The following is a 15630-nucleotide window of genomic DNA, read 5'->3' as shown; positions in this document are numbered from 1 at the left end:
CTCCTTAGGGGCCAGGGCAGTGTTGACTGGGGACAAGCCTGGGCTCAGGGGAGGAGGTGGCCACTGATTCCAAGTGAAGGGAGAGAAGCATCTCTCAGATAGTCCATCTTCTTCCCTGCTTTCCTTTTCTCTTTTGTTCCCTACCTGCCTCCCCTACTCCCCGCACCCCCTCCCCGGACTTCGAGGTAGTCCAGAGCTATGTGATTTGCACCACACACAACACAGAGAGATAACCCAATGATCCACCCACGTCTCCTTCCCATCTTCCTTTCCTTTTTCTCTTCCTCCCTTCCTCCATCTTTTCCTTTATCTTACTGTCGAATTATCACGCAGCTGATGGGGGAGAAAGGACAGTTTTCCTGCCTCGAGGGGCTCAGATATATGGGGAGGAGGTGGGCCCAGATGATTAACCAGATCAATACTTCAGTTGAGAAAGTTGAACCCAGGGGATGCAGCATTCACTTTTTTCTTTTGGTATGTTGTGTGTGTGAGTGCGTGTGCGTGCATGTGTGTTTGTGTGTGTGTGTGAGAGAGAGAGAGAGAGAGCACACGCACGAGAGAGAGCGAGAGAGAATATAAAGATGATGTATAATATTCCAGTGTATGAATACGAATATACTACAATTTCTTTATTTTCTTCTTGATGGGTTGTTTCTAGTTTTCACTGCCAGGATCATTTTTGCACACGTTTTGCTATGCATATTTATCAGTAATCTATTCCTGAGAACAAAGCATCCCAAAACGAGTGGCTTAAAACAATAATCATCTATTTGCTCATATTTCTGCGATTTGGACCAGCCTCTGGGAACTTCTGCTGGCCTCACCTGGGTTCCCTCACGCAGTTGCAATCATCTGGGGCTTTGGCTGGCCTCGTGCACACTCTGATGTTCGCTGGGGCTGTCAGCTGAAGCGCCCTGTGTCCTTTCTGGTTAGGGATACCCCAGACTTCTGCACATGGCAGTTGGATTCCAAGAGAGCAAATCTTGAAGCTACAAGGTTCACTGGGGCCATGCCTTGAATGTCACACAAAGTTAGTTCTGCTGCATTTTATTGGTCAAAGCAAATCACATGCTGACGCCTCCTCTCCATGGGAGGAGAGGCAAGACCTCATGGTAAGTGGTGTGCACACTGGGATGGCAGGACTTTGTGGCCATGCTTTTCAGTCTGTCACACACCTAAACCCAGGCATGGAATTACTGGGTCAGAGTGTAGGCATTAATTTAGTGGAGCCAATTTATGCTCCCACCAACGTGTTCCTGAATCTTCCCATCTTCCTCCATCCTTGGTACTGTCGGTCTAATTTTAGCCATGCTGGAGGGTGTAGTGGTATCTCATTGTGCTGTAATTTGATTTTCCTTGATTACTAACAAGGCTGAGCACCTTTTTCTGTGCTTATTGGCCATTTGTGTATCCTCTTTTGGAGGAAGTGATTTGTAGGAGTTCTTTATATAGTCTGGATATGAGTCAGTTGTCATTTTATTCCACTTTCTCCCTTCCATCCTGAGTGATTTTTCTCTTGATTAAAAAGGAAGTAACATTTGAGCTGAGATTTGAGGGATGATGAATAATTAAAGAAGAGCAGGGAGGTCTTAGAGTTAGAAACATGAACAGGGTTAGAAGGAAGAAAAATAAACAGTGGGGCATTTGAGAAATGACCAGATTTCAAGATAGATGGCGTATAAAGAGAACAGGAGTAGCAGGGCAGATGCTGAAGAGGTGTGGCCAGGAGGTGAAGGGCCCCTTGGATGGAATGGAAAACAGCATGTTTTCACTGCACATTGCCTTTTCTTTATTTAGCCCTTGAAAATTCTGCTTTAGAGGTCCAGAGTTTGGGGACTAACAAGCTTCTTGACACATAGAACTGTAATAAAATGGTCATATGACCACAGAAGAGTTAAAATGACAGAAACAGAAGAGAAAGAATGGCCACATCTGGGGGGCGCAGGCAGGGAGAGAGAGAGAGAGAGAGAGAGGAAGAAGGACTCAGTAGGAGATTGAAGAAAGAAGCACAGAGTTGAAGAGAGAGAAACAAACTTCTTGTGAATACATTTAATAATATATGGTGTCTTTGGATGGTAGGGATTTTACAGAAAATCTCATAGGAACACCCAAACACAATTGCAACAAGATCGGACTGAGATGGCGTTATTAGAATAATGCATTTGGAAGAAGCAGAAAATGATCTGAAGCAGAAAGATACAACCTAGACTGTTAACCACAGTTAACTGTGAAGAGATGAGTAGCTTCAAGGTGGGCTGGGGGCGTGTAAAGGGTACTCTTCTTCTTTATATACTTAAGTGTGATTTGGGCTTTTTTTTTTTTTAAACAAAGTATCTATTCATGGATTAAAAGTTTTAAAAGGCAATATACCCATCTCTCAACTTTAGCCAAGAAAAGCTGTTGACTTCCTATTTAATAGAGGAATAGAAATTGATCAATAACTGCTCAGGGTAGTGGGGTAAGAGGAAGGATGACATGCATCAGAGAAGGAAAACTCAGGCATTGTGACACCTGCTCAGCGGAGACTGAGGGACAAAAAGTCCACATGGAGGGGCCGTGCTGGCAGAGCATGGCCAGTGAGGGACCCGGGGCTGGCAGGGCATCAATTCTGGGAGACCATTTCTCCTTATTCGTGGGAGACCTCGTGACCAACACCCATTTTGGAGGCTCTGAGTCCAGGAATTAGGTAATTGACACGAGGAGAACCAAAGCAGAAAACCCAGGTTTGACAGACCTCAGCGGGGGGAGCTCTGGAACGAGCTTTATTTCCTAACATTCGTGAGCAAAAAGGCAATCCCCTTGTCCATCCTCTGCCTCAGATCTGTTCAACCAGAGAGGAGGAGGTAGCATTGCATTATCTGAGCTATTCTGAGAGTCTGAATGAGGAGGATGAGAGCTCTGACATCTGCTTGAACAGTGGGGGCTACAACCTGGAAATGGGCAGCTGGATTGCTTTTGTTTTACAGTATTTCCCCCCTACGACAATGGTGATTCATGTTTAGTTTAGGAAGTACAGCAAAAAGAAGAAAAGGAAAACTCTTCATAATCCTATCACCATTTTGGTGTATTTCCTACTGGTCTTTTTGATACACACCTAGAACTATACTGCATTCAACCATTATTTACGAGGTAACCTATTAAGTGTGACTCATTGCTAAACGCTGAGGCTACAACAGTGAACAAGATAGACTCAGACCTTTCCTTATGGAAACTTAGACTTTAGTGATGCCGACAGACAGAAAACAAAGTTTCTTAAACGGCATTTGTGATAAGTCTCATGCAGTCAACGCAGTAAGACCTTGCACGTTTTATTGCTTGCTCTCTCCTAGGCGTCATGCCAACCGCTTTACGTGTGGTTACGTGTTTTATATACACTGTCTCATTTAATCTTCACAAAGTCAGGTAGCTTGCCACTATCACCACAGTCACCCCTGCCATGTTACAGATGAAGAAATAAACCCAGAGAAGTTAAATAACCAAGCAAGGTGGCATAACTTGGGATCAAACTGGGACATGACTGTATCCAGACTCTGTAACAGCCTTGCTGCTCAGATCAGCTCTATCGAATACATGACCCTTTTCTCTCTTCTTCCCTTGCTAGGTCTGATCGCCACTGTGGCTCAGAGACTCTAAGCTGTAGCCAGTATGATGGATGACGACACCGAATTAAGGACTGATGGAAACTCACTTTTAAAGGCCGTGTGGCTGGGGAGGCTCAGGCTGACCAGACTCCTCCTGGAAGGGGGCGCTTACATCAACGAAAGCAACGACAAAGGCGAAACGGCTCTCATGGTGGCATGTATCACCAAACATGTGGACCAGCAAAGCATCAGCAAGTCCAAGATGGTGAAGTATCTGCTGGACAACAGGGCGGACCCCAATATTCAGGATAAGTCTGGCAAGACCGCCCTCATCCATGCTTGCATCAGAAGAGCTGGGGGAGAAGTGGTCTCCTTGCTACTGGAGAATGGAGCAGACCCCAGCCTCGAGGATCGCACAGGGGCTTCAGCTCTGGTTTACGCAATAAATGCAGATGACCAGGATGCATTGAAACATCTCCTGGATGCCTGCAAAGCCAAAGGCAAGGAGGTGATTATTATAACAACGGATAAATCATCTTCAGGCACCAAAACCACCAAACAGTATCTTAATGTCCCTCCTTCACCCAAAGAGGAAGACAGACAGTCGCCTCCACTGTATGCATCTCCCTCGGATATTGAACTGAAGGCTCCAGGCCTGGGCTCTCCACCCAGTGAGAAGGAAGATGACTTCTTTAGCCTCCAATCAGGGCATCCAGGTGGTTGCAACAGCTCCAAGGCTCCTAATGAGCCGGGGTCACCCACTAGGAAAGCTGGGAACCTCAAAAGGGCCCGTTTGCCTCAACTGAAGAGGCTCCAATCTGAGCCCTGGGGCCTGACCGCGCCCTCCGTGTTGGCCGCCTCTATGCGCCAGGATGAGACCCATGGCGCAGGTGCAGACAGCGAGGTCATCAAGAGCATCAGTGACATGTCCTTCCCCAAAAGGGGCCCCCTCTCCAGAACCAACAGTATTGATAGCAAAGACCCCAGCCTCTTCCACACGCTCACAGAGCAGGTTCTGAAGATTCCAGCCTCTTCGGCACTGGCCTCGTGGAAGGCAGCCTACGAGAAAAGTCAGCCTCCCCACTCACGTCTGGCCAGAAGAGGAACTCTCCCTATTGACCAAGAGAAGGGTGGTATTGGCCCATCAGGCCCCTCTGCTCTCAAAGATGCAGTGTCCCTCAAACGGCTGGAAAATGACCTCTATGATTTAGATTTACAGCCAGGGGCTGACCCGCCCAACTCCATTTCCCTTGAATCAGGCAAAGGGCCCTTAGATCGAAAGAAGCTCAACAACTCCCACTTGTCTCTTTTCCAGGGCTCCAGGGAGGCCCTGGATGCTGTGCCCTGCACGTCTCCCAGCTCAGCGCGCCGCAGGCCACCCCATCTTCTAGAAAGACGGGGTTCCGGAACTCTGCTACTAGACCGAATTTCCCAGACCAGGCCTGGCTTCCTTCCACCTTTAAATGTAAATCTGAACCCACCCATCCCGGATATTAGATCGAGCAGCAAACCTTCCTCTCCACTTGCTAGTGGCTTAAAATCCATGGTACCTGTTGCTCCAAGTTCACCAAAGAGAGTTGACTTGAGAAGTAAAAAGAAGCTCCTCAGAAGGCATTCTATGCAAATTGAACAGATGAAGCAGCTGTCTGACTTTGAAGAAATCATGACCTAGAAGCTTTTTCAGTGAGGTGTTTTTTTTTTTTTTAATCTATGTAGTTTATGAAAAGTACCGTAATCTAGACCAACACAGTCGTGCAGAGTCTCTGCATCTTGATCACTCCTTAATGTTGGTGTGTGGCTGCTTCCGAAGAGATGGAAACGGAGCTGCTTCCCTTCTGAAAGAACATCTGGGTTTTTATAGGCCTACTTGAAAAGAGCCCAGTATAATTGGGTTGTGGAGATGAAATTGCCAAAAAAAAAAAATCTCCAAAGGAAGAAAACCTTTGGAGTTTGAAAGTCACACAGCAGGTACAATGATCTAAGCTGCTGACACCCATTATTTTCTATCAGACAAACAATTTAAATCACAAGATGGTATTTGGAGGATGTCATGTGTAATAAATCTATAAAGTGCCTACAAAGAAAATGAGGCTTTTTAGAATGTGCAAAAGTTCAAAACCAATCTTTGGGCTGTTAAATATGGGTATCTGTGTTACATCTGGAGGAATGGAGGTAGAATTCTCCCATCAGAGAGGTTCTGGTATTCGGGTCCTGCCTCTTACCATGTCATGGGGTACTGGCTAGCGTAGCATAGTTGAGATCTTTCAGAACTCCGGTAACAGGCTTTATCCACGTACTAATTCGGGTGTGCTCTGAGTCCCCAAATATTAGATCTACGTGTCCCCCAAATTCTGTTGTGTCACAGTAGCTGGTGCCTCAGAGATGAATATTGCCCAGAAATGAAACTGGCCTTGGCCTCCTGCCCTGACACAGGTTCTGTGTTGAAATCTTGTGAAAAACAGTCAGGGGCTATTAGGTAATTTGGAGTTTTGTATTATACAACTCATAGAATAGACACATAAGAAGCATTTCCTGATTATTCTTTAAAAAAAAAAAAAACTTGGTAAGATCTCCCCAAACTAGAATGATACATGGTGATGGGAGATGCATATATTACAAGGTAGAGTAGATGGTTCTCAGGCCAGAGGCAGTGGAGACCACTTGTAGCCTGAAAATTTTAAGGGGTGCAAACTGTCACTTCCCCTTCACTTTTCTGGGAAATTCAAGAACATCTGGTTTCTTCTTTGCCTGAATTATCTATGTGACGGGAGATTTGTAGAAATAACCTGTACAACCTTTTCAAGCCACTTTGTACGAACCCAAGAATGGAAGCAGACATTTAGCACGTTTGGTGTAATGTAGCCACATTCTAGATGAAGATCTTTCTGGTTTTTTCCCCATTTATTGTTTTCTTTCATGCTGCTTAGATATGTTTGCTCTATGGTTAAAAAAATTCAGTAGTCCTTGGGGATAGCATCACATAGAGGAAAGAGGAAAGACTTTGAGATTTGGGATTGTATCTCTATTTCATCATTTACCAGCTGCGTGACCTTGAGGAAGTGGCTTAACTTCTCCAAGCCTCCACTCCCTCATCTGTAAAATGGGGTTAGTAATGCTTCACCTTACAAGTTTGTGGTGAGAATTAAATGAGATAATGTATGAAAGTGCCTGTAACTGTGCCTGGCACAGGTAGAAGTAATTGGAAAAGAGGCAGCTGATTTTAATACTCCTTTAGACCTCCGAAGCCTCAAAATCTCAAATAATACCTAATACCCTACACAAAGTGAAGCAAAGTCTAGCTGAAATATTCAAAGGGCCCCTTGAGATTCTCAGGGGTTCTGTAAATACTGAGCCTTAAACTCATTTGTAGAGTAAAAGAAATTCTGCCACAGAAGCTCTGCATATCAGACCATTTCTATAATGACATTTGCCAGAAATGTATCTGTATATCCCAATCAGAAGTGCTAATGATGGTTATAAATACACCGAGTGTTTGTTTTTCAGTAATTCCTTTAGGGCAGGCACATGCTCCGCCTTGGCACTATGGATCTTTTGGGCTGGATAATTCTTTCCTGTGGGAGACTGTCCTGTACATTGTAAGTTGTTTAGCAGCCTTCCTGGTCTCCACCCGTTAGATATCAGTAGCATCCTCATCCTAAATTGGGACAACCAAAAACGCTTTCAGACACAGCCAGACATCTCCTGGAGGTGACATCACCTTAGCTGATCACCACTGCTCTAGGAGAATGATTGTGTACATGGTAGAAATATGTCAAGAGCACCCAAACTGCATGAAGGTGTAGGTCTGGCTGGCTGGCTAGGCTGTCCCACTAACTTAAAGGCAATTCAAACTGTAGTTTAGTAAGATGACTTATATACAACGTGGGCCTTCAGGATTCTTGACCTGAGTGCTAATGGCCTCTTGTACTTGGCAGGAAGGGAAGAAAATGAGAAGAATAGCACATAAGCTAGTGAAAATCTAGGGCTCATGACCTTGGTTGAGTGTCACAACCCATAGGCTTTTCAGGACCATTTAGATGGTAAGAGTTCTCACCAACTGGACGTGATTACAGGCAAAGCAACAATCCTGATGTATTAAAGAGAGAACCAGACAGACAACCACTGTTCTCAGCAGCTCATTAAAGGAACTCACACACACACTACACATTTTAAGTACTTTTCCAATGGTCGTTAGTGTCAGTTAAAACTAACCTCTGCTAGTGTTGATAGTATCTAACTGTGGGGATAGCAAGACACTGCATAAGAGAATTTTTCTAAACCTTTAGCTAAGATTTGAAAGCCTAATTTATCCTAAGTAGTGAATGTGGTACATTCATAGCAATTAGCTTAGGTGAAACACTAAACGTGATGAGTTGCCCATTTGGAATAGCCTGCCCATCCATCACACAGACGCGTAACAGCAGGTACGCTCATGCCACTTCCTGCCTGCATCCATCAGCTGTGACCTTTCCATTGGCCTTTCTGTAGACGGTCATCAGGATAGTACCTTGTTTCATCACTATCTGACGATGCATTAGTTGAATTAGACTGTTCCAAACTAGTACAACCACTGCAATACTTAATTACGGTTAATGCATACATGGGCAATTTTCTTCGTGTTAACACACCTCAGAGAAATGCTTTTTTAAAAGCATATTTAGATTGAATCACGCTTCCTAGATCAGAGATTTGGGGGAGCCTAGGGTCACTACAGAAGATAGCCACAAACTAGTTTCAATAACCCATCTACTTAAGACTCTCTGGAATGTTTATCAAAATATAGAGTGTGAGTCTAAAGTTTCAAATCTGGAATTTGGGTTCAATTTCTAGACATTCTAAAGCCTTTGTTTGTTTGCTTAAGTCCATCGTCGAGCCTCTTAGAATTTCATCGAGTAAATGCAGGTTTTGTCTGACCTTCCTCCTCTGTGTGTGTTGGTACTTCAGATGTATCGTGTGTTGCTTAAGCTGGTTCTCTACAGAGTTCTATCCTAGTCTCCAGCTGACGATGTGCTCAAGGATGTATCAAAATCCATGCAATGGAACTATTTAGATATTTCTAATATGTCAATAAAAGATATATTACAATCCTTCAGTAGTAAGTATTTCCCATTTTTCTTAGTGAAATCTCAATTATAAATATTACCTTTTCCTTAAGATGGGTTTGACATGACTGCCTGGTAACATCGACCTGAGCAAACACCTACTATTTTATGTACACGTGATTTAAAAAATGAAATTTTAACTACACAGGTATTATAGTTTCTTTTTTGGTTAAAAAAAAGGCTAAGAATGAGAAGGTGCATTGCCGCAAAGGGGGTGAATTCTTTTCCTCTGCCCCTGCTGCTCGGTTCCCCCCAGGGTTGCACCTGCCATCTGCTACTGGTAGGGTCCCTGGATATCCCTCCTTGGGCCCTATTTCTAATGTCGATGAATGTTAATATAAGCTGATTTCTCTTAGCTCTTACTCCAGGGCAGGCTGGTAAGTATCAAATAAACCAGGTGGATGGTCTCGCTTCTCTCTTAAACTCTAGAATTCTGTGATTCAGACTTCATCCAGACTTCCTGATTCCCTGGAAAGTTCCAAACCTTACCCTTAGGTTCCTTCCTAGACAGTTGAAATAAATTATATTGTTTTGTGCCCATCTCAGCCTATTGATAACCAATGTTATGGCTGGACCAGCCCTTGTGGTTCTTATTGTGGTTGCAAGAAGCCCTCAGCAATAATCATCAGGAAACTTTGAAAAAAAAAGGTTTGTTACTTACGGGTCCTGGAAATTACGTGGCACACCTGGGGTCACACAGTGAGGCTGTGGGTAGACAGAGGGCCCAGGCCTGGGGTTCTGCTTTTATTGGGGTCCAAGCTGAGGGCCTAGGGTTTCATGGGCTCACTCTTTATTAGTGAATTTAAAACATAAGAGCAGGAATTTAAAGTGTGAGAAGAGAAAAAACAAGGGGCCCAAATGGTCAGTCACTGAAATCAACCAAGATCTCTAAAACAAAGTTGGGGAGTGGGTGGGGGCATGACCTGGCCCTTTATTTAGTCCTGTGTGGCTGGCAATGTGTACTTACCGAGATAGCCATCTTTGAGGCGGAGGCCGCCTTTGAAGTGGATGCCTCAGCCATCAAAATTAAGTCAGGCACTTGCATGACAAAAAGAAAAGCCAGCTGTCGGGCTTACACTACGGTTAACAAGGGGGAGAAAAGGGAAGCAACCTAAGTGCCCATCAACAGACGAATGGATAAAGAAGATGTGGTATTTACATATATACAATGGAATATCACTCAGCCATAAAAAGAAACGAAATAGTGCCATTTGCATAGACCTGGATGGACCTAGAGACTGTCATACAGAGTGGAGTAAGTCAGAAAGAGAAAAACAAATATCGTATAATATCGCTTATATTTGGAATCCAGAAAAATGGTACAGATGAACTTATTTGCAAAAGTGAAATAGAGACACAGATGTAGAGAACAAACTTATGCATACCAAGGGGGGAAGCGGGGGTGGGATGAATTGGGAGATTGGGATCGACATACATACACTACTCTGTATAAAATAGATAACTAATGAGAACCTACTGTATAGCACAGGGAACTCTACTCAATGCTCTGTGGTGACCTAAATGGAAAGGAAATCCAAAAAACAGGGGATATATGTATACGTATAGCTGATTCACTTTGCTGTACAGCAGAAACTAACACAACATTGTAAAGCAACTATACGCCATTAAAATTTTTTTAAAAAGCGGGGGAGGGGAAAGGACTAGTTTCAGCATGTCTTTTCCCCACTTCTATCTGCAGGAAAGGGAGGTCAATACTGTTGCCAGCTCCTCTGAGGAGAGATTAGGAGGGATCCCCTGGGAGGAGAAGAAAGTGCTGGGGGAGGTGGAGGTGTGATGAGGGACAAGGCCCCCCCCACCCCGAGTGAGGGAGTACATTCCCAAGATTATAGGAGGCTCAGAAGTTGGGGTCCCTTGTGTGGAACTTGCTCCTTTCCAGAGCAAAACCTTAGAGGGGAGTGGCTAGATGTGTGTTGACTTAAAAAAATGTACAACGTGAGAGTTGCGAGTTAAGCTTTATTTGGGGCAAAATGAGGACTGCGGCCCGGGAGACAGCATTTCACATAGCTCTGAGAAACTGCTCCAAAGAGGCAGGGGGAAAGGTCAGTATATATGTGATTTTGGTGAAGGGGGTGTACATACGATCAAGCACGTATATATATATTTTAATATACATGGCAGTTTGCACTTTTAAAAAAAATAAATTTATTTATTTATTTATTTTCGGCCGAGTTGGGTCTTTGTTGCTGTGCACAGGCTTTCTCTAGTTGCGGCGAGCGGGGGCTACTCTTCGTTGCGGTGCACGGGCTTCTCATTGCGGTGGCTTCTCTTGTTGCAGAGCACGGGCTCTAGGCGTGTGGGCTTCAGGAGTTGGGGCTCGCGGGCTCTACAGCGCAGGCTCAGTAGCTGTGGCGCACGGACTTAGTTGCTCCGCGGCATGTGGTATCTTCCCGGACCAGGACTCGAACCCGTGTCCCCTGCATTGGCAGGCAGATTCTTAACCATTGCACCACCAGGGAAGCCCAAACACATATTTTTGCAGAAGGTTCTGCTAGTCTCCTGAGGGTTACTGCTAGTCACGAGGAGCAAATGTCACCATGAGGGAATTTAGTGCTTTTCTAGATATGAGGAGATGCAAGAATTGGGCTCATAAAATCGGCTTCTGAAAATATCTAACTATCTGAAGACCTGTTCTCCCAGTTTTTCTCAGAGCACAGAGGGCCTCATTCCTCATCTCCACCCTGAATCCCTTTCATGGGGTGTTGAAGGTCAGCAGCTGCAGCGGCACCTGCTTTAATCCTTGTAGAGGTAGATGGCAAGTGCCCATGACAAGTGCCAATTTGTAACTGACATGTGCATCTTGGGAGAATGGGCCTGGGTCAAGCTGGGCAGGAGGGCAGCTGAGGTACTTGCCTTGAAGAAACACTGGAGCTTGGACAGCGAACAGGTTGGCACAAGGATCCCAGGGCTCCCTGAACCTGAAGGCTGTGCACTGCTTAAGGCGTCTACAGAACACAGTGGAGAGAGCTCCACCACGGCTGAGATGGATTTTCTTATCAGTTTTGGGAAGGTGGGGTTGAGAAATACAATTAATTTTAACTTGATTTAGCAAAGTAAAGAAATGTGACATTTCTCACGTCCGAAGGTTAATGAGGTGAAATTCACAGCAGTCCGTGTCCTATTGTTAGGGGAACCACTGATGGAAACGGCCTGCCCTGGCCAAACAGGATAGTAACAACTTGCATGAATTATCTTAACAACAGGAGGTCCTGGTGAGGAACATGGAACTAACAAGCTACCACCAACTGGAAGAATTCAGGAAAGGTCAAAAGAGACACCAGTCCATATGTCCTACCAACCTCCCAGGATCCTCCTTGCTGGAATCCATCCTGGCTGAGCGATGCGTGTGCCACCAGGAAGGACCCTCAGAATGATTGGCCAGAGACAACCTGGAAACTAATCCCATCACCATAAAACCCGAGACTGCAAACCACATGGCAAAGCAGTCCCGCTGGGTTCCCTTACCCTGCTGCCCTCCGCCCGGGCGCCCCTTCCCAATAAAGTGTCCTGCTTTGTCAGCTTGTGTGTCTCCTCAGACAATTCATTTCCGAGTGTTAGACAAGAGCCCACTCTTGGGCCGTTGAAGGGTTTCCCCTTCCTGCGACACTATGGTCCAAGTTACAAAATGGCATGCATGCAGTAGGAAGGAAAAAAACTTGCTCACACTTGGAATTTATCTGTGGCAAGACATCAAGAATAAGGAGCAGATCTCAGAAAAAGAAAGGAGGTAAGTATTTTAGAAGTGTAGCATTATCTAATAAGTCAACACAGGAATAAGTGTCTGGTAATTCTCACCAGGACACCTTAGCTGAAGGTGATGTTGTGATCCAATTCCAGTAGACTGATTGTGAAAGCACAGAGTTAAAAATCTAGCAATTTTCATCAGAGAAAAGGGTAATCATTACGCATGAAGATTGGGGTCGGAGGAGAGGAAGAGAAGAGAAAGAAGTGAAAGGATAGAAGAGGTCAAGGTTGATGAAATAAAAATTCACATTTTAAGGCAAGACAAGAAAAACTGAAACATAAAACTTTTTTCTCTGTCCTTTGACCTCCTTCCCCACCCAACTCCGGTGTGCACTGCGCAACTGCATTATATGTTAACCAGACCTCCCAAATGGCAGGAACCTTGGGAGATACTGGGCCTCACCTAATAGAAGTTCTTAGTTTAAATCCTTATGACCTATGAATGTCGCTAGTTATATTACTTGTATTCTGCCTATTTCACAAGATTATTGTTTATTGCATTACCAAATGTGTGACTGAGCCACAGATAAAATTAATGATGATTAGGCAATTTGCAATGATTGATCAAAATATATAGTCCTATAAGATCAACGATTGTAATAGTGTAACTCTAGATATGCGAAGAAGCAATAAGAGGGAACCATTTCCTGGACCGTAACAGACTAGTAAGACAGGTGGTCCAGAGGCTTTTGGCTATTGTTAACAGAGCCTAGTCCAGTAATAGCATGTAGAGTGACCTATCAACAAAATCCTCACTTGACCTGGGAATGAGCATTCCTAGTGCCATGGGACAAATTGGTCACAAAATGCTCCCCAAACGTTGGTTGAAATTAAGAGTAAAAGGGAAGGGGCTGTAAAATAAAGACTGTTGGCCACCATCTCTAGTTCTACAGGAATCAAGTCATTCGCCACTGCAATTGCTGACCTACGACACACCCTGAAAGGAATTCAGGGCGAAGATCAGGATGAGGCACTCTGTGCTCTGGGAAAATTGACAGAACCGGCCCTCAGATACTTTCTTTAGGAGAGATCTTTTATGAACCTGGATTCTTGGATCTTCCCATACGTAGAAAAGCACTAAAACCATTAACCAAGATGTATGCTCCTTGTGACTAGCAGCAACCTTCCACTGAGATAGATGTGTGTTTTACTGCAGGTACCCCCTTTGCCAAAATCACATATATGCTAGCTTCCTCCTTTACGTCTTTGGAACAGTTCTCAGAACTCTTGGAGAGACTGTCTCCTGGGTTATAATACTCAGATTGGCTCGAATAAAATTTCCCATTTTTTCTTAGATTGACTATTGATTAGTTTTTTCATGGACAAGGTCTTGCCAGTGTGAACCAGTCCAAATAGCAGCCTGATGAAAGAAGCCCACCTGGCTGTCCCTTCTGGAGTCCTCTGCCTCCTCTGGGATGATGGACCCAGAATCACAGACACTCCTGACCTAGGGCAAAAATGATTTCTCACGGGGTGACAGGTAAGGGTCTAAATACATTTTTAAATTATCCCATTACAATTTAATCAGTACTTAGTCCTTTCTTTGCTGCAGTTGGATATTGTTGCCTACCCAGTTTGATCCTCCCTTCTCCTTCCCATTAGATCCTGATTTTGTTTATGTAGTCAGTCACCCTGTATCCTTGCAGCCCTTTTGACTTTGTCCCGAGCTCCAAGGGAAGCCCTGATTGGTCTGAGTTAATTATGACAATCCCCATTCTCCTTATCAGTGATTGGCTAAAGGATCCAGCCTAAGCCAATCAGTACATGACTTTCTCCTTGTCAGTGGCTTAGATCCAGATATGGGCACATGACCTAAGTTGGCCCAACTGTACTGAAGGAAAGGACATACAGGTTGTGAGTGAAGGAAATATTTCTCTTCCTTCTGATAGACATGACTAAATAAACATGTTGTCTCAAGCTTGTTTGTTTGGTTTGACAACCTTTTTGTGACAATAAAATAATAGAGCCTAAGAATAAAGCCAACATGCAGAGGAGGGAATAGCCAAGAGAAAAGCAGGGAAATGGACTGGAGCCCTTATCACACTATGCCTGAAGCTGAATTCACCTCTGAACTTTCTGCTATATTAAATGGTATATTTTTCGATATATATGATATGAGTAGTATATTTTAGGATTCTATAGTCTATTTAATATAAGTTATATATCATTTAATCTAGTTGGAGTTTTAAAAATTTACTTGAAGCTAAAAGTATCCTGATATTCACTGATTTAAAATATCTTTGTAACATGCTAAATTCTTGCTTTTAAAATTCTTGAGTCTGTTTCTAAACTCCCTCATTTCATCCCATCCCACTTCATTCCACCCCATTCTGTTCCATTGTATTACATTCCATTGGTGTATCTGTCTTTCTGTTCCATACCAGAGCATCTATTTTAATTACTGTAGGGTTTTAACTCACTTTCACAAATGGTGAGTCACATTCATTCTCAATTCTCTTTGGACAAATTATTTCTTAAAATCATTTTATTAAATGTTAAAAATGCTCTGAGATTATGACTGGGATTCTTTGCCATTTAGTTATTTCGGTGCAAATTAACGTTTTAAAAGATTAAGTCTCCCAATGCAGAAACATGGATTGTTACTCTAAAAATCCAAATCTTCATCTTTTTTATCCTTCATTTATAAAACTTAAAGTGTTTAGTTTTCCACCTCACACCGGTCACAATGGCCATCATTAAAAAGTCTACAAATAACAAAATCTGGAGAAGGTGGGGATAAAAGGTAACCCTCCTACACTGCTGGTGGGAATGTAAGTTGGTACAGCCGCTGTGGAAAACAGTATGGAGGTTCCTCAGAAAACTAAAAATAGAATTACCATATGATCCAGCAATCCCATTCCTGGGTATATACCCAGACAAAACAATAATTCAAAAAGATACATGCACCCCTACATTCACAGCAGCACTATTCACAACAGCCAAAATATGGAAACAACCTAAATGTCCATCAACAGATGAAGGGATAAAGAATATGTGGTACATATATACAATGGAATACTACTCAGCCATAAAAAAGAATGAAATAATGCCATTTCCAGCAACATGGACGCAAATAGAGATTAGCATACTAAGTGAAGAAAGTCAGAAAGAGAAAGACAAATACCATGATATCACTTATGTGTGGAATCTATAATATGGCACAAACGAACCTGTCTATAAAACAG

General features: G+C 43.6%; 1 protein-coding gene and 1 long non-coding RNA gene across 2 annotated transcripts in view; one reads left to right on the top strand and one right to left on the bottom strand.

The window, feature by feature from the left end:
• The first annotated feature begins 3645 nt into the window (after positions 1-3645).
• Positions 3646-5253, top strand: ANKRD34C (ankyrin repeat domain 34C). Its single transcript, XM_068559146.1, has one exon. The coding sequence runs from the start codon at positions 3646-3648 to the stop codon at positions 5251-5253; it is 1608 nt and encodes a 535-aa protein (XP_068415247.1).
• A 4872-nt stretch (positions 5254-10125) lies between these two features.
• The window catches only part of LOC137774018 (uncharacterized), a 21735-nt gene continuing 16230 nt past the window's right edge, over positions 10126-15630 (bottom strand). The window contains exon 4 of the long non-coding RNA XR_011075773.1: positions 10126-11118. This is a non-coding gene — a long non-coding RNA (uncharacterized lncRNA). The remainder of the gene's footprint in view (positions 11119-15630) is intronic.

This window comes from Eschrichtius robustus, chromosome 1 (genome assembly GCF_028021215.1).
Source record: "Eschrichtius robustus isolate mEscRob2 chromosome 1, mEscRob2.pri, whole genome shotgun sequence".
NCBI classification, from domain to species: Eukaryota; Metazoa; Chordata; class Mammalia; order Artiodactyla; family Eschrichtiidae; genus Eschrichtius; species Eschrichtius robustus.
This window is presented reverse-complemented; position numbering and strand designations above follow the sequence as displayed.

What these genes read in the sequence shown, in the direction of transcription:
- ANKRD34C (XM_068559146.1), top strand. Translation starts at nt 3,646, where the DNA reads ATGATGGATGACGACACCGAATTAAGGACTGATGGAAACTCACTTTTA.